The sequence below is a fragment of the Polyodon spathula genome, chromosome 2 (genome assembly GCF_017654505.1).
Source record: "Polyodon spathula isolate WHYD16114869_AA chromosome 2, ASM1765450v1, whole genome shotgun sequence".
NCBI lineage: Eukaryota > Metazoa > Chordata > Actinopteri > Acipenseriformes > Polyodontidae > Polyodon > Polyodon spathula.
Window position 1 is genome coordinate 38,916,316 of NC_054535.1, and position 23,133 is coordinate 38,939,448.

At 36.9% G+C, this 23,133-nt stretch overlaps 1 protein-coding gene across 1 annotated transcript in view; it reads right to left on the reverse strand.

The window, feature by feature from the left end:
• The window catches only part of focad (focadhesin), a 95,791-nt gene that overhangs the window by 10,413 nt on the left and 62,245 nt on the right, over window positions 1–23,133 (reverse strand). Inside the window, exons 26-36 of the mRNA XM_041221620.1 lie at window positions 22,049–22,165; window positions 20,909–21,147; window positions 17,592–17,681; window positions 13,375–13,522; window positions 10,334–10,453; window positions 9,721–9,843; window positions 9,028–9,105; window positions 4,664–4,735; window positions 4,447–4,549; window positions 3,577–3,657; window positions 2,702–2,830 (exon numbers count right to left, since the gene is read on the reverse strand). Of these exons, the coding sequence (XP_041077554.1) occupies window positions 2,702–2,830; window positions 3,577–3,657; window positions 4,447–4,549; window positions 4,664–4,735; window positions 9,028–9,105; window positions 9,721–9,843; window positions 10,334–10,453; window positions 13,375–13,522; window positions 17,592–17,681; window positions 20,909–21,147; window positions 22,049–22,165 (1,300 nt within the window). The remainder of the gene's footprint in view (window positions 1–2,701; window positions 2,831–3,576; window positions 3,658–4,446; window positions 4,550–4,663; window positions 4,736–9,027; window positions 9,106–9,720; window positions 9,844–10,333; window positions 10,454–13,374; window positions 13,523–17,591; window positions 17,682–20,908; window positions 21,148–22,048; window positions 22,166–23,133) is intronic.

The following is a 23,133-nucleotide window of genomic DNA, read 5'->3' on the forward strand; positions in this document are numbered from 1 at the left end:
CTGTGAAATTGTTTTAAATGACATGGTTTTTAAAATATTTAAAACAACCAGGCAAATTATATAAATAAAATAAAATAAATAAAATATATATACACACACACACACGCACACACACACACACAGCTCTGGAAAAAATTAAGAGACCACTGCAAAATGATCAGTTTCTCTGGTTTTACTATTTATAGGTATGTGTTTGGGTAAAATGAACATTTCAGTTTTATTCTATAAACTACTGACAACATTTCTCCCAAATTCCAAGTAAAAATATTGTCATTTAGAGCATTTATTTGCAGAAAATGACAACTGGTCAAAATAACAAAAAAGATGCAGTGTTGTCAGACCTCAAATAATGCAAAGAAAATAAGTTCAGATTCATTTTTAAACAACACAATACTAATGTTTTATCTTGGGAAGAGTTCAGAAATCAATATTTGGTGGAATAACCCTGATTTTCAAGCACAGCTTTCATGCGTCTTGGCATGCTCTCCACCAGTCTTTCACATTGATGTTGGGTGACTTTATGCCACTCCTGGCGCAAAAATTCAAGCAGCTCGGCTTTGTTTGATGGCTTGTGACCATCCATCTTCCTCTTGATCACATTCCAGAGGTTTTCAATGGGGTTCAGGTCTGGAGATTGGTCTGGCCATGACAGGGTCTTGATCTGGTGGTCCTCCATCCACACCTTGATTGACCTGGCTGTGTGGCATGGAGCATTGTCCTGCTGGAAAAACCAATCCTCAGAGTTGGGGAACATTGTCAGAGCAGAAGGAAGCAAGTTTTCTTCCAGGACAACCTTGTACTTGGCTTGATTCATGCACCCTTCACAAAGACAAATCTGCCCGATTTCAGCCTTGCTGAAGCACCCCCAGATGAGTCCAATTTTCAGCTCTGCCCAATACCTGGTCGTCTAATGGTTAGACGGAGACCTGGAGAGACCTACAAGCCACAGTGTCTCGCACCCACTGCGAAATGTGGTGGAGGATCGGTGATGATCTGGGGGTGCTTCAGCAAGGTTGGAATAGGGCAGCTTTGGCATGAATCAAGCCAAGTACAAGGTTGTCCTGGAAGAAAACTTGCTTCCTTCTGCTCTGACAATGTTCCCCAACTCTGAGGATTGGTTTTTCCAGCAGGACAATGCTCCATGCCACACAGCCAGGTCAATCAAGGTGTGGATGGAGGACCACCAGATCAAGACCCTGTCATGGCCAGACCAATCTCCAGACCTGAACCCCATTGAAAACCTCTGGAATGTGATCAAGAGGAAGATGGATGGTCACAAGCCATCAAACAAAGCCGAGCTGCTTGAATTTTTGCGCCAGGAGTGGCATAAAGTCACCCAACATCAATGTGAAAGACTGGTGGAGAGCATGCCAAGACGCATGAAAGCTGTGCTTGAAAATCAGGGTTATTCCACCAAATATTGATTTCTGAACTCTTCCCAAGATAAAACATTAGTATTGTGTTGTTTAAAAATGAATCTGAACTTATTTTCTTTGCATTATTTGAGGTCTGACAACACTGCATCTTTTTTGTTATTTTGACCAGTTGTCATTTTCTGCAAATAAATGCTCTAAATGACAATATTTTTACTTGGAATTTGGTAGAAATGTTGTCAATAGTTTATAGAATAAAGCAAAAATGTTCATTTTACCCAAACACATACCTATAAATAGTAAAACCAGAGAAACTGATAATTTTGCAGTGGTCTCTTAATTTTTTCCAGAGCTGTATGTATGTATGTATGTATGTGTGTGTGTGTGTGTGTGTATATACACACACACACACACACACACACACACAAACACACACACACACTATAGCTTTAAAATGGCATTTTAATATTGTTCCCTTACCTGTTTGCAATCATTACTGAAATATGGTATTGTATTTTATTAATTAATTAATTTTTTTGCTTTGACTATGAGTTCAGGGGCTGATATTCAGTCCTAGTTGCCTGTCATAAACATATATAATGTAGGCTAGATAGGGCAGTGGTTCTCAACCCTGGTCCTGGATGCCCACTGTCCAACCGAGCTCCCAATTATTTAATTGAAACCTTAACTGAACTAATAATTAGCTGAATTCAACTTTTTTAAATTGTTTAGCTTACAAAAAGTTGGAGAATTCAAGCTCCTTATATAATTTTATATTTAACTTGGAACCTCTGACTGTTTAAAATAATTAAGAAGCTCTGATTAGGCAAATTATAGATCAGTTAAGGGTTCAATTAAGTAAGTGAGAGCTTTGTTGGAACAAAAACCAGCAAGACAGTGGGTCCCCAGGACCAAGGTTGAGAACTACTGAGCTAGTGTGTCTTTTTATTAGTAGACACCAGCGCCATCTAGTGCACACAAATGTATTACCAGTAAAACCAGGAAAGGAAGGAAGGAAACTTTATGCAAAGTGCTGGATCACTAGGTGGTGGTGCTGATCTAGCCTAGGTTCTATGTCAGGCAACTAGAACTGAAGGCGAGCTCCTGAATTCAGGTGACAGCATTTGAGCTATTTATTCTCATATTAGTATTGAAGGGTTTGACTTAATTTGTTATATTGTAAGCCGTTCATAAATTATTAAAAGTGTATTTATTTATTGTATTTATTAAATTAGGTACCAACAACACAGCTACATGTACACTGTTCATGTTTTACATGGCATTTGAGTTATCTGTAATCTAAAATGAAAATAACAAAAGTGTTTTACCAAAGTTAAGCCTCATCAAGGGAGACAGAATGGCAGCCCAGTTGACAGGTGGATACTGGAAACTGCTGCCCACTGAAGCAACAGGCTCCAGAGCCACCTTCACCAGCTCCGGGGGGATGGACTCAGGACCTAGAAAAACACAAGAACAGGTAGAAAATGATTCGCTTTGATAAACTCCACAGTAAAGTTCTAGTACAGTGGGGATCTTTAACCCATTTTGGAGATACCTCTGTACAGTTTAACTGGCCTAAACAACTGTTTGTTTTCATTTTGTTGTTTTTTTGTTTTTGTTGAGGTTTTTTTTTGTTTTTTTATGAGTAAATGCTCACTGGGTTGCATTAAATAACTTCTAAAACATATTTGTATTCTCTGTCAACCTCACTATTTATTTTTCAGATTTTTTTTTTTTTTTACCTATATTTAAAACATTTTTTTTAACCTAATCTACCTACAAATGTTTTTCTTAGATGTGTATACAGATGATCAACAATAAAAAGGTGGGCTGTTTATGTTCTTTATAATAACAATTAAAAGGATTCTATTACAACCAATGCTCGCAAAGGACATAAAAAAAACACACACAGTGCGGTTAACACTACAACAACTAAAGATAAGGTCACAACTAATATAGAGACAGGCAGGTGTGGAAAATATACACTGGCTACAGCACTACATTAATTAAAGACACATAGCCTATGATCATAAGTTTTCCTGTTTTCACAGCCTCTTTAGTATTGGAAAGTATGGTTAAATTAATTATAACCAGGGCTAAAGAGGAAATGTAAAGGATGAAATATGACAAAAATGTAAAAAGTTAAAAACTGATAACTGCTTCCAATACAGTAGAAAGAAGTCCCTAGTACCACGAAGTGTACCTTTCTTTCCAGCTTCGATGATGTAATCCACAGCAGCCTTGATGACACTCTTCTCAGACAAGTACCCAAAATCTGGAGGAACTGCAAAAAAAAGGTATTTAATAAAAAAAAAATTAAAAATTAAAACAACCAAGTTGACTTACATTGGTACATGAGTACATACATTAACACAATATTCTTCCAGAGCTTGAGTGTTTAGTTGTGTTTTTATACAGTTGACAATTAAGACAGTAAAAGGTGGAACCAAGCAATGCCTGTGCCCAATCCTTTATCAGTTACACTGTACACCTCAAGGTGTCAGCAGATCTTTGTTTTCTAATGCTCCTTTGGTATCATTCTTTAATGTCTGAGAAATATCAGACACAGTATTGGATACCCCATTAAAACCCCAGCTGAGTCACTTGTCAAAAGGAGTGATACAAGCTTTAAAATTCACTTTCTTACCTCTTACAATATTCCCACATAGCCCCATAACTGCAATGTTGACTTAATACATTAAATCAATAGTAATATTAATTAAATAGTTGATTTTACATTGAAAGCAAGTACAAAAAGTGACAACAATCCAACCATACCAATCTATTGCAAAAGTTGGCCCCACATAGTACTACAGAATCTGGGTTAGCACTAGCATGGTCCCTTTTTCTTGTGCTCTCGATCTCCTGGTGCTTTACATTCATGTACAGTAATGCAGATATGTACATTTTTCAAATACAACATTACAGATTAAAAGTGTAAACTGTTGCTTCTCTAAACCCAATCACATTCTACACCGCGTGTCAGATTCACACCAGTGGTAACAACTGCAATTGTTCTGTGTTCTGCAGGATTCATCTTTCAATTATACAAAGATTTTTACATGAAGCCTACCTGAAGTCCTGCTTTGACTTGATGACAAGTTTGCAAGATGGACATGTCCTATGAGACAGGAGGCATTCGACTGCAGTCCAATTGCACCTGAGAAACTTATAATCTAGGGTGGGGAGAGCAATATTAATGTATGTACAGATGACAACTTTTTTCCAAACACGTATAAACCAAAATTGTACAAAACAAAACAAAACAAAACAAACATAGTTTGCCTTACCTGGGTTATTGATCTGATGACCTCATTAAGCCGGCTTTGATGCTGGGTGGCCTGTACAGCATCAGACTTCAGCTGTGGTAAAGACGGACAGAACTGTGGACAATTGCTTTTACAGGTATGTAAGCATACAATACTATGATCCGTTATGAAGACCAATGCATTTCTACAATATAAAACTTTTAAAAAATGTCAAGGTCCATATTTGTTTAAGTTTTGGGCCCAGTTAAATCGTTCTTTCACACTTGAGTTGACTGTAATGGCTGGGTTTACCCTGAATTCTGGCAGTCAGTGCCTGTTCCCACAGATCACAAGAAAATACAACTCCCTGTCACTAAGAAAGATAACTCCTGGTGCCAGTACTGTCATGAAACAGAAACTGATCCATATCAAGAGGTATTTTGCATGATAAATGACGTTGTAATTGTTTTAATTATTATTAGTACAAGTTTTTGAAACCAAGAAAAACATGCATCAAGTAACTGGCAGGCAAGCTGTAACTGTAACACCCATGTTAGTAACACCCCCCCCCCCCCCCCCCCCCCCCCCCCCCATGAATACATTATTGCAGCATTCAGTATCATAAAAATGCAGATCACCAAGACGTACAACTGTCATTATCTACAGTAAATGTAAATATGTAAAATTAACATGCAGACAGAGGTTCTTATTTCTTTTTGCTTAGGACATTAAATATTAAAGTATGTTATGAAAAACTATAGTCCAGTAGTCTCTGGCTAAGAGAACACATTGACCCCAGACACAATATGAATCAATAAATAAACAAATATGTATTACTTGCTAAGACACACATGCACCAACTTATGAAATTAACAGAATAAGTAAGAGAAAAGCAATAGGCTAGTGTATGTTAATAAACTATAACAATAAGAGACAAACTAACGTTAATGAAGTAACTGTCCAATGAAATTAACACAGCGCAGAATCAGTGTTCTTCAAGACTCTCGCAGTAATAACTCATTTTTGAAAAGATTTTATAAACTGTTTTAGTTTAAGTCTGATGATGATGAGTTATCAGGTTACAAAATTGTAAGCAAATCGTTATCAGTGCCAAAAAGGTGTTGTGTGTTAATGTTGGTGTATAGTCATTGGTACACAGGATATAAACGGGTCTATGTAACACGTGTGTTTAAAATGTATATTTGTATTTAGGCAAGAGGATTGCACAGCACTTCACATACAAGTAAAATGTAATAATATGTGAGCACAGGGAATTGCACTTTATTAATTCACATGCAGTTGTACCGCGACTCCAACTGAATGATTGATTAGCAATCAAGTCTCGGTACAGCTGCATAAAAGCAGCGTGTTTTTTTACTCACTCGGGGATGTGTGTTCGGTGGAGAAAGGGATTGGAGACGGAGGTAATTGTAATAAATATAATAATAGAACCTCACCGTGTTTTGTCTGTATAGTCCATTTTGTTTGTCTTTTTGTTATTTGTCCAGTGTTTTGTTTGTCTTGCAACCTTTTATTTTCTGCTTGTTTAATTATTAAATGCTGAGCGGTACCAATCGCTCAGCTTCACCAAACTCCACCGCTCTGTTGTTTATTTCCTGGTTCTTGTTTCTGGTCTGACGTCACCCACTGCAGCCATTTTTGTGACACTGTTCTTTTAGGCGGATCATTTACAATGGGAAACAATCAGTTTCACCACAAGGGTGTTCTCTTAGCCGAAGTGTTCTCTTATGTTCCTATACGATGAGACTACTGTACCCAGCTTTTGGAGTTGGCTGGTGTGATACATCTTAACACTGAAAGTCATCAGCGCCCTACACTGATTAACTAGAGGTACTGCAATGAATCCAGTATTATATGTTTTTTTTTTTTCATGCGGAACGCTGATAAAATGTGGTTCAAGAGCATTCCACTTTATTTCAAATAAAACTGTAATGTGGTATAATGACCAGCTAAACTTTCTTATCTTGCATCTTGCATCTTGCATGACTGAACTTGACGGGAGCGCTGCTTGAGTTAAAGCTTTATATAAAATGGCTTCATGACAGGGTTGTGTACATTTCTTATTTATTGTTTCAGTAGCTGTTGAACATAAATAAATAAATAAATCGCACCCAGTAGGCTTCTATCTTAACCCCTTAAATACCTTTATAGAATAACACTACTGGAAACACTACTGATAAATGTTATGGCCAGAAAAGGGTAATTAATGCAACACCGGATTTAATTTTATTGCTGTCTGCCAGACTGGATATTAAATCTGGAAGCACCTTGGATAGAGACCTGAATAGCTATATACATTGTTTTACTAGAGACATGTGCCTTGTTATTTCTACAAGGCACAACTAATATATAAAAATCTAATCCCTTTTTGGTTCTTACAATAAAATAATCAGTTACGTCTGTTTTACATGGCTGTATTTACATAGTCATATAATTTCTTTGTATAGTTCACATTAATTATTAATACTGAAAATTGTAACTAAAATATCATGTTTAGTTTTGATGTTGTAACATTGTTTTCTTTAACAAGCATCTTTAGTTTATAAGACTGAACAACCTTCCATGCATAAATGGTAAACAAGCATATCAAAATGTTTAAAATCAATTTTAACACAAAATACATTTTAATATGTATTAGACACAGATTGACGAGCTGAAATAAACAGATTGGGCTGTCAAGTTTTTGTAGTTGTAATTTTGTCAAGAAAAGCTCAGATTTCCCCCAACACATAAAACAAAGCCTGTGCCATGACTAATTAAACATAAAAAAGGTAGCCTACATCTTTCACGTTTAGATCTTTTGTCAAAAGCCTGCTGGTTTTCAAATTACAGGGCACAACAAGTTATAGTATCAAACATTTTAGCAACAATATTTTAGACAAATCTGACAATTCTGGGCAACTGTAAACCAGGTTACAAGCTATTCAGGAGCACTAGCTGTTTGGATGATCAAAGCTGCAGCCACGGGGCTACAGAGTACCTCCTCAGGGAAATTTAAAGAACATGCAATGAACAACAACAACCAATATAGAATATCCACCCTTAGAAAGTCCTGAAGATCTCTTTTTTAATGCTTATTTTTTGTTTTATATTTAAAAAATACACATTAAAAGAATGGATCATCACGGTAACTGTGTAGCGGCTTAAAACGTACAGCACTGCATTCATGGTGTTTCTATGGAAATGCTTCCTGGCAGTCATCCAAGAGACCAAGTATTTGCATTTAAATGAAAATATAAAAAAGGCCTAACAACCAGCACCCTGCAAGTGTTATTTCCAACTGAGAGAAGGGTCGTTCTTGGTGTAATTCACAGTACATAGGCTTCCTTTCTCAGAAAAAAAGACAAAAGACTGGCTTTACAAACAGCACATTTAACTTAAATTTCTATAGCCATGTAGCATTTCATTTGTAAACAAGGAACAAACACAATACTATTTATTTTACAGTTTCTACATTTAATAAATAAACAGCGTTTTAGCTTGTTACTGTAAATACTGTGGAAATATATGAAAACCAGCAAATCAACCCACAACAGTGACTTTCAGAAGGCTCTGACTTTAAAACAGACTGCAGCTGGTCCGTGGGATGATAGTGTACCGTGCATGCAGTATACGTGACTGTTTGAATAGAGTAATTAAAAACTAACCATTGATTGAGAAAAGCAAAAAGGCTTTCATCACAAATGGATAACATTATTTTACTTCTGCTTATTCCATTTACAACACACAAAAATGTAAACCCTCCAACACAAATTTGTTAAAAAAAAAAAAACAAGTGAGCAAAAATGTGCACATGAAGTTTTATCTTTGCATTTTGTTTTGATGTATTAAATACAGCTTTGAAAGTGTGAAACATCTGAGCCAATCAGAGCTATGCATATCATGCTCAAAACGCTATACAACAAAATGTACACATTAAAAACAAACAAAAAAAAAATGTCTAGAACAGTTGCATGAACATTAAACTTTATTTAACACACCAACACAGAAATTGTTATTTTCTTAGCCAATCACATCACAAAACTGGTATTTATTTTATTCCGTGAATAGAAAAAACAATTACATATGTTCTTTTGTTAAGTTAAGAGTACATTTTCAGTTAGCACAGTTGAACAGTTTTTTAATGATTCACGTGAAACATGAATGCATTCTAACGAGTTTTAATGGTTCTCATTGTAAAAAAACAGTTCTTACTGAACGTCAAATTGTGTAACTGCTACTTGAACAGAATAAGAAAAATAAGCAGAAGCAGCACCTCCAGAGGGGGTCATTCTTACAAATGTGAAAATGGCATCACTTACAGTTATTAGACCCCATGCTGGAACCCAGTCAAGCTACAAAAGTCTATAAAAAAAATATTAACCATTCACATTTCCAACACTTACCTGGATAAGGGAACTTTCAGATCCCACCAGAGCAACCAAACCATTCACAGCCGCCAGACGTTGCATTGTGGGACATCCCTGAACCGGAAAAAACACAGACATTGATCACAATTCTTGTCCGTTCCTTTTGTTTCTCTATTTTGTAGAAATACTAAAAATGGTATTAAAAAAACACCTCTCATTAGCAAAATAACCGTCTTGCATTTTTTTTCATTTTATTTTTGTTTTTCAAGGAAAATATTTCAAAGTTTTGTTGGTTTTTTTTTGTTTGTTTATTTATTTTTTTATTTTTTTACGCTTTAAGGCTTGGGGTTGTATACTGTATATATATTTCTTGCCACAATTGAGCCATTGATACTACAGTAGAACCTCAGTCTGAAATGTCTGGATTTAAATGTGTACTGTAATAATAATAATAATAATAATAATAATAATAATAATAATAATAATAATAATATGTCAACATCTTTAACCTGAGGAATAATATTAAGAAAACAAAGATAGGACAGCTGTTTCTGACTAATAAAATTCCTAGCATCTGCTCTTTCTGTCTTAGGTTCCAGTTTCAAAGGGTGTATTTCTTATATGGTACAGAGCCAGCTTCCCAACATAGTAAACATATATTGGAAGAATGAATTCATTACATTTTGATTTAAACACTGCCACAGACATACCTAAAAATGCTTCACTTACCTCAGTCAGTAAGATTTTTATCCAGGCAGGCAGAAGTCGAGCATAAAAGTCTTCAGCTTTACCATGCCCACAGGCTGATAACCCATGAACAGTTATACCTAAAGCCAATGCAAACCCCGGGGTCTAAAGAATGCAAAAAGCAAATAAATATAAATATATATATATATATATATATATATATATATATATATATATATATATATATATATATATATATATATATATATAAAGTATGTTTTTAAAGGGTTAATAAAAACAACATCTATTGTTTTAAAACACAAATACAGTACTAAGAACAGTTAAAAACAAACACGTCAAAAAATTAAAAAATTAATAACATAAATGTAAATTGTGAGATGTGGATCATACAGTTGATTATAAAATCTCCAAGTGCTGCTAGTAGCATTGCTTGAAAATGACATGTTTTATAGACATAAAGACTAGATCAAGGTATTACAAGATTATAATTGTTCTTATTTATGTTTGTATTACTGGTTGCGGCAATAGGAGTCTTTAAATCATTTGCATTGAATGTTCAAGTGCCATACAACACAGTTTACTTGACTATTGTGGTCCTTGTATGGGACTTGAACAGTAAGCACATTACACACACCTGTTGACTTTGTTCTGTCAGGGCTCTAAGCTTATTCATAACTTCTTCTGCTTTGTTGGCCTCGATGATGCCAACGCTGAAGGCAGACACGCTGACACAAGTGACTGAATAGGCCAAAACCTGAAAGGAGGTCATTGAAGACAAACAGAAGACATACTTAAAAGACAAATTCAGACCATGCTGTTCAGCTCAGCTGTGGACATTCCCTTTTGAATTGAAACCCTTGAAACACTAGAATCATAATTTAACCTTGACACCACAAACTATTGAAAAAAAAATACTGTTGTAATTAATTATACATAAACAGTTGCATTTATTTATTTCCTTAGGAAATAAATAAGACATAGCTTATTTTCAAACAAATGGTTTGTCTCTACCACATACTGTACATGAAAGAAACAATAACAATGTTCAGTACACCCTTGCTATAAAGAATCTGTTGGGGTCCAAGCCTTTTGTTCGTTATATTGAGGAGTTTGTTATAGCGAAAGGACAATGAAAATGCCCATCCCCTCATTCTGTTGATTGCTTTTACTGATATTTTAATGATTTAATGGTTACATTTCTATTCCAGGGAACCAGTGTTATGATAATAACCTCCGTTCCCTTTCAATGGTTATCAAATGGTTGAGTGTACCAAAGCCGTCGCAAGGGCACGATTGCAGAACAACTGAAATGTTACAAGGCTAAGCCAAGAAGCTGTCTTGTGCGTTACCATACGGAACACCAATAAGTAGTAGCTAGGGCTATAAAATTGAGAAACTCACCCCTATGCCTGTGTTGTAAGGGTCGACTGGGAAGCTACCCTTAAAACTAGCCTGGGTTTTGAGGATCCACGACATTCAGTCTGCAGAACCTCATTAAATGTATGGGGAGCAGCCCACATTGCTGCATTGCATATACCTTGAATAAAGCCAACGAAGGTGCCACGCCCCTGGTGGAATGGGCAATGAGCTTTTCTGGAGGCAGCAAGTTTCCAAGCTCATAGGCAGTGTGACTATGTCTGCTATCCACTTGGACAGCCACTGCTTAGACAGGGCTTGACCACGGGACTTAGCCCCATAACATCAAAATTGTCATCCTGTCATGGTATTACGCCAGGGCCCACACTGGACAGTGTATGGAGCTGTCACTCCCGGTCAGACTGGAAAGGAGGTAGATGAAAATCCTCCAATGACATAAAATGTTGAGATTGTCTTCAGCAAAATGGCAGGGTTAGTACGGCCCGTAACCTATGTCCTGGCCTCTCTAAAAATTAAGCAGGCTTTTGCAATAGAGAATGCCTGCATCTCACTCACCCGCTTTGCAGAGGTGATAGCAAGCAGCTCAGCGAAACAAATTTTAATATTCCTTAACATATTTTAAGGAAATGTCCCTTTCAACGCAGTTTGGAACACATTTGCTCGTAAATTTAAGTAGCATACTGTAGCGATCCTGTAAAAAATAAGTGGCTTGAGCTTTTATCTACTTACGGTTGCAGTCTCAGTGCAGTCCAAGAAGAACCTGAAAACGCTACAATACTTGTGAGTTATTCAAATATAAAAATAGCTTCTGCCTGCTTTTTCCACTTCCTCTATAATCTGAATTCAACTCCTGATGTACAGGTGTTTTAGTTTGTTGCATTACATATACGTAATCATTGCCTACTATCACTGCTGCTTTATGAAATTCTGATTTTTCTTGATGTTCTTTCAGTTTTGTAACTGCTGAACCCCAGATTTTAAAGACTTGTGTATAACCTGTCAAATTTCTCTGCATATTTGTTTTTATTTTTTTTTACTGTTTTTCTACCAAAATGCATGCAATATTTACATTAGGCACCATCAAATTCTGCAAAGACAACATATGTTTTTTTGTTTTATTTCTATTATATACTTATTTTTTATAAACATTATACAACATTTTACAGCTACTTTTCCTCATCTAACATCTTGTCCCATGATGGCTAACTGGAACACTGCTGCAGCAGGGTGATCCTGGTTTCATACCCTATGATGTTTTTCGGTTTTTCTTGGGAGGGCAACATTCTTTCGCCACACTACTCTCACTGAACAATACATGCACAATCAATTAATACATAAACACATTGCCACGAGATTTACAGTCTGTATTTTATTTTAAAATAATAAAATATCGTACAGATAATCTCCTATTTGTCAATCTTCGTCTTTTAATAGTTTCACAAAAATGATGGCTTGTGCTTGTCCAATAAAAAACTAATTTGCATCACATCTAGTAAAAAATAATTAAAAAATAAATAATAAAAAAAAATACATTTTTTCAATATAGCATTTAAATAAAAAAATAAAAAAATGTAAATATGGTAAATGGCAAACTAAATTAGCAATACTAAAATCTAAAGAAAAAAAAAATCATTACATTTTTTGCCAGGGTAAGTTTGTCTTGAAATGCTTCTATACAGTCAACGTCACGTTTTTTTTTTTTTTTTTTTAACATCCCAACCACGCTTGACCACAAAGTAGACACATAAGTAGAAATAATAAAGTAGAAATAATTTCATGAATTACACAGCACGTTAACATCTTAAATCTAACAGATTAGTCTGTGTCTTGCTGGAGGCTCTCTTGGCAGCCATTTCTGGGTTTCTTTGTAACCAACAGAATGTCAGTTTTTTTTTGTTTGTTTTTTATTAAATGGAAGGGCTAAAGTCAACATGAATTGAATATCCATTTCCAGTGTTTTTCCAGTGTTTATTGGCTATACACCAATTTCATTTTGTGTGAATCTGTGTGTGAATCATACCAGTTTGTACAGTATTATAATAAATGATTCCCAGAGGTCCTCATCTGATCATTAGCTACTTGTTTGTTTTTAGGGAATTTGGGATTAAATATGCACTCTGCAGTTGAAAAATAGATAAGCAGTTAACCAGCTTTTAATTGCCCTGAAAAACAGGGTGGTTTTGATGAAAGCATTTAACAAAGCGTTTGTCTACTAGACTTTACTAGTTTTACCTTCCATTTTGATTGAGTGTTTTAAAGTTCTGAATGTCAGGAAGCACCCTGACGTAATGAACTCACCTCTTGCAGCATCCTGCCCTGGTTGCTGCTCTCCTTCAGGCTGTCAAGTAACTTGTCCAAGGTCACAGCTACATGCACACGGGACTCAGTCTGACTGCCGTGGCTCATCAAGGAAAGCACAAGACCAACTCCCAAGATGCATCCAGTGCTGGTAACAACAACAGATAATAATAGCTTTGTCAATACAAAACACGTCCTCAAGGTGCAGCTTTTCAAACATTTCCACTGGAACACACTGGGATTAACTGGCTAATATTAGACCAAATCACAAATTTGCGCTTTGGTGACAGCACAGGTTTGACTTCGTCGCACCTCTTTAATGAAGACAAGTGATAAAGCTGCTCATGCCAGCTAATTCATCTAGAAAGTAAAAGTATCATAGAAAAATTATTACAGTGCAAAATATTACTAGAACTGATATACAATGTAGATCAACATACTCAGTGCTTAGTAAGTGGCTATATGTAGAGGAGGACAGTATTACACATTGGACAACACCCTTCAGTTCATGCAGAGTTGGTGGCCATGATGTTAATTACATCTGGGCTATGTAAGTTAGTGTAGTCTATTCTGTGCCTTCCATGCCCTGGTAACCTTCATGAAATGAAAGATGTGTTCTTAGCAAGACGTCATACATTGCTGCTGACTCCTTGTGTTGTAGTTTAAGCTGACTCTAAAAAACAAGCTGCAATCAGATCACCTTCACCTGGTACTTATGGTGAGCGTTTCACTCTAAAAGCATTGCAACAATTCAGCAAGTCCCAATCATATGCCTAACTTTGTTAAAAAAAAGTGTGTGGGGGGGGGGGGGGGGGGGGCAAACTGAAGGTCTAACTGCAGAGCCTAGAGAGGGCAATTATTTATTTAGAGAAAAAAAAAATCCCAATTAAGAAGCTGTAAGAAACCAAACAACCCTTGCAAATCGACAAAATTGGGCATGAAAATGCTCAATATGTACTTACTGAGCATGCAGGATTTACAAATACATGCAGTAGCACCAAATGCCACAACCAGTATGCCACCTCTGCACACTGCTACACCTAGAATTCCCACATGTAGTTTATTAAAGCAAAGTGTTACACAAACAAAGACAAGAAAGTACTGTTCCTTTGAAGGGATGTATTCCCTAAGGCAGTTTAAAATACGTGCCATGTCAGAAGCATTGGTTTACTATATAAAAAAAAGACATTATTCTGAAACAATTTCAACAGTATATATCTAATTGTACAAACTTAGTTGCAGGAAGGACCAGTCAAGCATTAGTTTCTTGTTTTATACCATCAAAATTGTCTTATTACTCTAAGAAATTGTGTCTTTGCCCTCTAACTCAATGGACCATATACAGAAACAAGCACAAAAGGCAAAGCCCGCCCATAATAAAATAACTTAAAACAATAATGAAACTGCTGCTACTGCATCCAAGTCATTTCTTGCTATTTTTAAAATCTTTCTATTTTTTTACTTGAAATACTGGGGCAAGCTTTGATTTGGATCGTGTACATTACTTTATATTTTTAACAAGGGCTGACAGTGCAGCGAGTAATACATGTACAGTGGCTCTCAAAAATATTCACCCCCCTAAGACTTTTCCACATTTTATTGTGTTACAACACGGAATCAAAATGGATTTAATTAGGAGTTTATTCCACTGATCAGCACAAAAAAAGTCCATAATGTCAAAGTGAAAAATAAAATCTACAAATTGTTCTAAATGAATTACAAATACAAAACAGGATACACTACACTTTCCCCTGCCAGCCTCGAGACCGGCCCAGACTCGCTCACCAGGCTACAGTCCGACGAGTACGTGCCGGGTTAACTGCGTCCACTTCTGACACCAATTGCTGCGATCTACACTACCGGTCAAAGGTTTTAGAACACCCCCATTTTTCCAGTTTTTATTGAAATTTAAGCAGTTCAAGTCCAGTGAATAACCTGAAATGGTACAAAGATAAGCGATAAACTGACAGAGGTTAAAAAAAAAAGTTTAGGTTACCATAACCTGAAAAATAATGTACATTTCGGAGTTATACAAAAAGGCCTTTTTCAGGGAAAAAGTAATGGGTTAACAACTTACAGCTGTTCTGCAGCAATGGAAGTAAACTAAGCCTTGAAAGTTGATGCTAACAATTCCTACAGGTGTCCCAACTTTTGTTGATTACTTACAAATCCTCTGTCTGTATAAAAGCAGTGTTGGAACAGACTGTGTTACTAAACCTTCTTAAGCATTATTTGGACAGTACTGTACTGCAGGAAGTAGTATATTGCTATCATAATGGCGAGAAAAAGGCAATTAACAAAAAGGAAGACAGACAGACCATTATAACCCTTAAAAGTGTAGGTCTTTCCTTTAGAGAAATTGCAAAGAAAGCCAAGGTGTCAGTGAGTACAGTTTCCTACACCATCAGAAGGCACTTGGAAACTGGAGGAAACTCTGACAGGAAGAGATCTGGCAGACCCAAAGCCACAACAGAATCAGAAGACAAGTTTCTGAGAGTCAACAGCTTGCGTGATAGGCGGTTCACAGGACAACAGCTTCAAGCACAGCTTAACACTGGTCGAAGTAAGCAAGTCTCAGTTTCAACTGTGAAGAGAAGACTTCAAGCTGCAGGTTTGACAGGTCAAGAGGCAATAAGAAAGCCATTGCTAAGATGGCAAAATAAGAAAAAGAGGCTTGCCTGGGCCATGAAGCACTGCCAGTGGACTACTGAAGACTGGAAGAAGGTTTTATGGACCGATGAATCAAAATTTGAAATCTTCGGTTCATCACGGAGGGTTTTTGTACGCCATCGAGTAGGTGAAAGGATGGTTCCTCGTGAGTGACACCAACTGTCAAACATGGAGGAGGAAGCGTGATGGTCTGGGGCTCTTTTCCTGGAAGTCGGCTACTTCCACAGAGTGAGTGGCACCCTGAACCAAAACGGCCACCACAGCATTTTGCAGCGCCATGCAATACCTCTCTGGTATATGCTTAGTTGGTCAGGGGTTCATCCTACAGCAAGATAATGACCCAAAACACACCTCCAGGCTATGTCAGAACTACCTTAGAAGAAAAGAACAAGACGGTAGGCTTCAAATCATGGAATGACCAGCACAGTCTCCAGACTTAAACCCCATCGAGCTGGTTTGGGATGAACTGGACAGAAGGGTGAAAGCAAAGCAACCTACAAGTGCAACACATTTGTGGGAACTTCTTTAACAGTGTTGGGAAGAACTTTCCGAACAATATTTGATTTCCATTGTAGAAAGAATGCCACGAGTGTGTTCGGCTGTTATATCTGCAAAAGGTGGCTACTTTGAGTCAAAAATTCAGATTAAATTTTGTTAAACAAAACGATTCCATGATTTCCTTTTTATCTCCAATTGTTTATTTGTTCTATGCTTTAATTTCAGAGTACACTGAGACATTAAACTGCGTAAATTTCAATAAAAACTGGAAAAATGGAGGTGTTCTAAAACTCTTGACCGGTAGTGTAGGTTAACCAGGCAGGCGCATCACACAGGGCGAGGCAACCCACACACAGGTGGAGGGCGGGCGCGAACCCGGGACCTCTCGCACTGAAGCATAGCGCCGATACCGCTGTACAAAACAGCCGGCTCCTTTGCAAGGAGCATATATCGGGCTTATGTCTTTGAATGTGATTACATCACCTATTAGCCCTGCCGTTGCTTTCCCCCCGAGCACGACATAATACACACACACACACACACACACACATTTGTTATTTTAAAAAAGATAACTGCTGTGTACCATAAGGTGGAATATCAAAAAGAAAAAGTTAACACTGGAGAAACAAAACAGCATTTAGCTATATATATATATATACACACACACACACATACACACACAATCACATACACGGTATTCCATTGGTTTGTATACAATGTCCGTGCCAATATCTTTTGACAGCCCCATAAGTGTTGCACTTTTTAACTATTAGAAGAAATATTTACAGAATACTTAAGCTGCTACAACCATGACTCATTTATTGTTAACAGTGTTTTAATTGATTTATACCACATCACGTTTTTATTTACAATGAAAGGAACATATATGTGTTGTCCAAATGCTTATAATGAAACCATATATTATGTTTTCCCTTCATTGTAAATAACAACATGATTTGGTATAATTTAATTAAAACACTATTAACAATACATTTAAAATTACATATTATTAACAACAACAACAGGCAGTTTTTAAAATAGAACCATACTTGTACTCCAAACTGGTGTCAAAACAGCAACCCTCCAGCGCATCCAGTGACTTCATCAGGAGCAAATTCATTTTCTGATCAGAGACATCACTGCAACAAAAAGAAAAGCCAGTATTCCAAAAGGTGGTCTAAACAAGTTAGGCTTTCCAACAAATAATTGTTTCAGCTGAGCACACGTGAACAAGAAATTCAGTTTGCCTTTTTTTTTATTGTTTTTGTTTTAAATACTGCAGAGATGTAACGAATAGCTGTAAACTATGGCTGCCAATAGATACTCAGCATAACGACCTGTATCTACGTCAAGTGTGCGGCAAAACAGATGACAATTTCCATCTAAGTCTGCATACTATTTATTTGTTTATGATCCTGTTATATGTTTAATTAAATCACTATTTATTACTGTTTCTGCACTTGTGAAAATGTGGCATGTTTAATAAAGTCAACAACATATACTACCTTTGCTAGTCAGAGCAAGGTGGATTTTTAATAACTGTAAACGCCTTAATACACCAAGGACAGTGCTCTTTATTTCACTTTGGTATTTCCAGAGCCAATGCAACATTCAACAGGGGTGGTTTCTCTTTACCAAGCTACACCTGATCCTACTGGCCACTCTTGGTAAAAAAAAGTGAAAAACTGAAATTTACCATCTTAACATTATTTCAGTAACTCGTAGAGGTCACTTCTGCAGTATAATCATACAGACAGATGAAAGTGAGAAACGGTGACAGTTCAGTAAAAAAACTGTTATCTTGCATTAGTTGGTGAAAGATAGGGTGACCAGATAACAACAGTGAAAATCGGAAATCTTTCAGTTGGTGAGAGGATTAAAGAAACCTTGTGAACTGCTGCACCATGCAAGCAACAAAAACTATGTATCCTTCTTCTGTAGATAGGCTTTGTTTTTATTCCTTCACCTTCCAGTGTGCATTGCACTTAGGCAAAAATAAAAACTTAGAGAAATGTAATACAAAAAAATTACTCCAAAGCGGTTAACTTTCTTATTTACTGTTCAGATGACAACAATGTTTTAATCAGCCTATCAGTCTGTCTGTACTGGCTTTTCTGTGACCTGCTGTACTGTACGTAGCAGGTGGGACAAAGTCAGTGCTGCATTGTTTTGATTCAGGTTGCTAAAATCTAGTTTTCAGCATTAGACGTAAAATACTAAAAATAGTTGACAAAGCAAAACAGGCAAAGTATATTTTGGCTGAGGATCGTGTCTAGACATTATCCAAAGAAACTGTACATGCAGATGGAGGTAATTGTTTTGCACATCTTGCAACTTAAAGAAAATACAATCGATCGCTATAACTTCAGAATCACACATTAAACAAAAGACTACCTCAGAGGCTGCTGAACAGAACGTAAAACAAACAGCTTTCAGAAAACAAACTGGAAAGTCAGCACAGACAAAAAAGTATTCCTGTGTCGGTTGTACCCGTGTTAAATCAGCACTACAGGAACAATCAAGCATAGCTACCTTGGTTCAAACAACCTGTTGTTTACTTTTTAATCGCAGTTAGAATTTAGACCCAAATAGGCATGTTTTCTTTGTTTTGACTTGGTACTGATAAAATACATGCCTGGATGGGACAAATAACATGACAACAAATGTGCTCATATATGGACTTTATTAAAGAATGCCAGATACCTTTGGGTAACTGAGTTTTGGACTGTTTCCAATTGATGTCCAATCTGTATAACTTGGCAAAGCTGCCTTACACTTCCAACCAATTCAGTGGATGCAGACGTGCAGTCTCAATGTATGGGCAAATCCACATCAGACAGAATGTCTGCAGCAACTGCTGGGGATGTTGCATGCTTGCCTTTAAACAAATGACAGCACTTACAGGAAGAAGTACCACTATTTTAAGGCTTTTATTTTATAGTGCTCTGAAATATTAGGCGTATTTAATGTTTAAACAGGTCCGCAAAATGTCTGTGAAATCCTAATTATAATCCTAATACTTGGATGACTTGATCACGGGCATACGATTTAATCCATTTTTTCCCCCACTGCGTTTGGTACTTGCAGTGTCTTTTTTGCTTTTTAGTGACAGGCTTGTCAACACCACCAGCTATCATGACAATTAGCCAGTAAAACTGTAAAAACAACATGATATGACTGCAGGTTAACATGATTGGATAGCCGCATAGATGTAATACAATGCAAACAAATCACTCAAACAACACAGCCTAAACCAGTAGAGTATGCTGTTGCACCGTGAGACAGTACAGCAGCCACATATCCGAAATTTCCTAACAAGAAAATAAAAATGTCACATTTTACGCCTGGGTTTTCAACGTTTATTCTAAAAATCGGGGCAAATGGCGTCCCTTTGGGACGCGGGACAAAGCCCCTAATATTGGGAAGATCCCGACTTTATCGGGACACCTGGTCATCCTAGTGAAGGAAGAGATCTGTGTTGACACTGGCTGACCAAAATTAAACTTCAATTGCATTGCATTCTGGGAACTGAAATATAGCACCAGATTTTACATTACACAAGACAAGGAAATAATTCATTTAATCCCTCCAGACCTGGTTAAACTAGAGCCATGCTGTGTTATTTTAGAAACTACAGGTGCATTATCATTATCAAATGTAATGTTCACATGGTGTTTTGTGGTTTCTGTGGTAAGAAAATAGATAGAAATTTCAAGAAGGGTGACGCTTGAGATTTTTTTAAGGTGTGTAATTCATGTGCCTGAGATTGATTTTTTTTTTCTGGGCAGCGGTCAAACTATTCCTACCAGTTTACAGAGCAAAGACTGTATAACGATGGCTCATTGAGCTTCACGATTTAGAGGTGAAGACTAGACAACCAATACCTTTTGACATAAGGTGGTTAAAATACAAAAACAAATTCAATAATTTTAGATTTAGTTTGTTTTTTTGTCTCTTAAAAACTGGAACTTTCGGCCAAAAAGATTGGACAGTTTATTGAATCTAGCAGGGGCGGGAGACAACAGTGTTACAGTACAGCCAGCGTCATCAGGAATTCTGGTTCTCAAAGTGCCTTTTGTCTCTGATCAACTTTTCCAGCGCTTCAGGTTTACATTCGGTTTTGTTGGTTAAATCCATTTGCCACATATTTAATGTATGTATCTGGTTTATGGAATTTGTTTACTTGTCTAAGCTTGGCCCTTAGAGGATAGTACCAGCATAAAATTTATTGCAATTAGAACTGGGGACCTGCAAGCTTTGTCAATAGAGATGACAAGGATTTTCTGGGTCTAGAAGCCGCTCGTTAATTGACAAATGCTCAAAAGGTATGTTGGGAAAATTATGTAAATTTTACAAAAATCATTACCTGACACGCTCCTCGTATAAACTGGAGAGAAACATTCCCAAAGCGAGACCTGTGTGGAACTGCACAGCCTGGGACTCGTCTGCATGTGGTTTCCCTGGCAACCCTGCCATGAGTGTGTTTAGGATCTCCTTAATGCTCTCCTTGTGGGATGTGATCAACAGTGGCACCATCAGAGACAAAGCCAGGGCAGCGCAGGAGCGAGCAATGGCACTGGCTGTGTTCTCTCCAGAGTACGATTTCTACAAAAAAAATACAAAATAATAAGAAGAAAGTCCTGAGTGACATGATTGTGTTTATGTTCTTTGTAATCTTACATAAATGCCTGCAATATTATATCATGTAAATACCAGTATATGTTATAACATTGGCATTTTTTATTTCATTATTAAAAACTTAATACAAAGTAGAAAACAAGTAGAGCTTACCATATAACAAGGTATATTCAAGTTTTGTTAAGAATTATTGGAAAATAGCTTGTTTGGCAAGGCCTCCAGTAACTAATGATGTTTCATGAAGAAATGTAAATAGATGTTGGCCATTAACTATTGATTGAAGAACAAACATATCCCTCAAGAATAATCAACTACTACTTTGAGATAAGGCACTTAAAGAATGAAATTGGTATGGCTTGTTCTAACAAATATTTGTGGTTTGTCTTCTGCAAAACTAGCTTACAGATTAAATAAATTGTATTACGCAAATTCAGTAGACAGTTTTAAGATTCTGTCAAAATATTTCACAAGCAAATTTGATAAACTCTATTAATAAATGTTAAACTTTTTGTTTTGTATTGTTTTTGGCTGAGATAAAGTAAGCAAACTGATATCTGCATTGTTTTTGTAAATGATGCTCAACTGATATCAACTATAAATGGCAAAAACTAAAAGTGAGATTAGATGGAATTTACCAATATTTATTTAAATACTGTGTATGATTCTAAAACTCATATTTAAAAATTTTAGCTGCTCTGTCAGGCAGGTTACAGACAACTCAAGCACTTGCACTGACTTTATGTTTTGTTTTAAGTTCTTGGTCTGTAGCCATTATAAGCAAAACGGATACCTGGCCAGAATCAATTACTTTCTTCTACTATTTTTGTCTAGATTGAATTATACTTTACTATTTGAATACAGTACTTACATGTTGGAACCAGGGGAAAACACGGCCCTTGGGGTGATAGCAACTGTCAACAATACTCAGCAGTGTGTCTAGAACCATGACAAGCCAGTGCTTAGTTGCCAACACTTCGGCACCAATCTAAAAACAAAATGCAAGCGTTTCATATCAAAGAAGCCAATTATCTCATGTGATTTATTCTCAAACCTTTCAAATGGTTTTTGTTTTTGCTTACATCGATTCGCAAAAAGTTGTCCCCAGCTAGCCTCCTCCAATATATTCCTTTGTGCTGTTGATCAGTGCTGTTAAAATAACTACATTACTGTATAGTATATTACAGTATTTACCTCCTAAAGGCCAGAAACCTGAATAAGATACATCAAAGCTGCTCGCAGAGCCTGTGACGCAGTCACGGCCTGCCCCTGAGGGCATAAAAGTACTGCGTTCCCAGATCTCAGCGTAATTTTTCCTTCAGCCTGCTGCAACCTTGAAGGTTAACGGTTACATTTCTATTTCAGGGAACCAGGGTTATGAAAGTATGAAATGTAAATATTACTGTATGGGCAAGTGTCCCAAAGCCATCACAAGGGCAAGATTGCAGAACGACTGGAATGCTACAAGGCTAAGCCGAGAGGCTGCCTTGTGCGTTACCATAAGAAACACCAGTAATAAGTGGCTAGGGATATAAAACTGACGGAAGAACTCACCTCTATGCCTGTGTTGTAATGTTCGAGTCGGAAGGCACTGTTAACAGTCTAGTTCCAAAGCCAGAGTTTTTAGGAGCCACGACATTCAGTTTGTAGAACCTAGTAAAGGTATGGTGAGTAGCCCATATCGGTGGACTGCAAATGTCCTTGACAGATGCACCCTGGAATAAAGCCCACAAAGCTGCCATGCCCCTGATAGAATGGGCAGTGAGCTTTTCTGGAGGGGGCAAACTGGCCAGCTCATAGGCAGTCCTGACTGTGTCTGCTATCTATTTGGATAGCCTCTGCTTAGACAGGGCTTGAGCACAGGATTTAGCCCCATAGCAGACAAATTGTTCGGATTGCATCCAACTTTTCGTCCTGTCAATGTAGTATGCCAGGGCCCGCACTGAGCAGAGCATA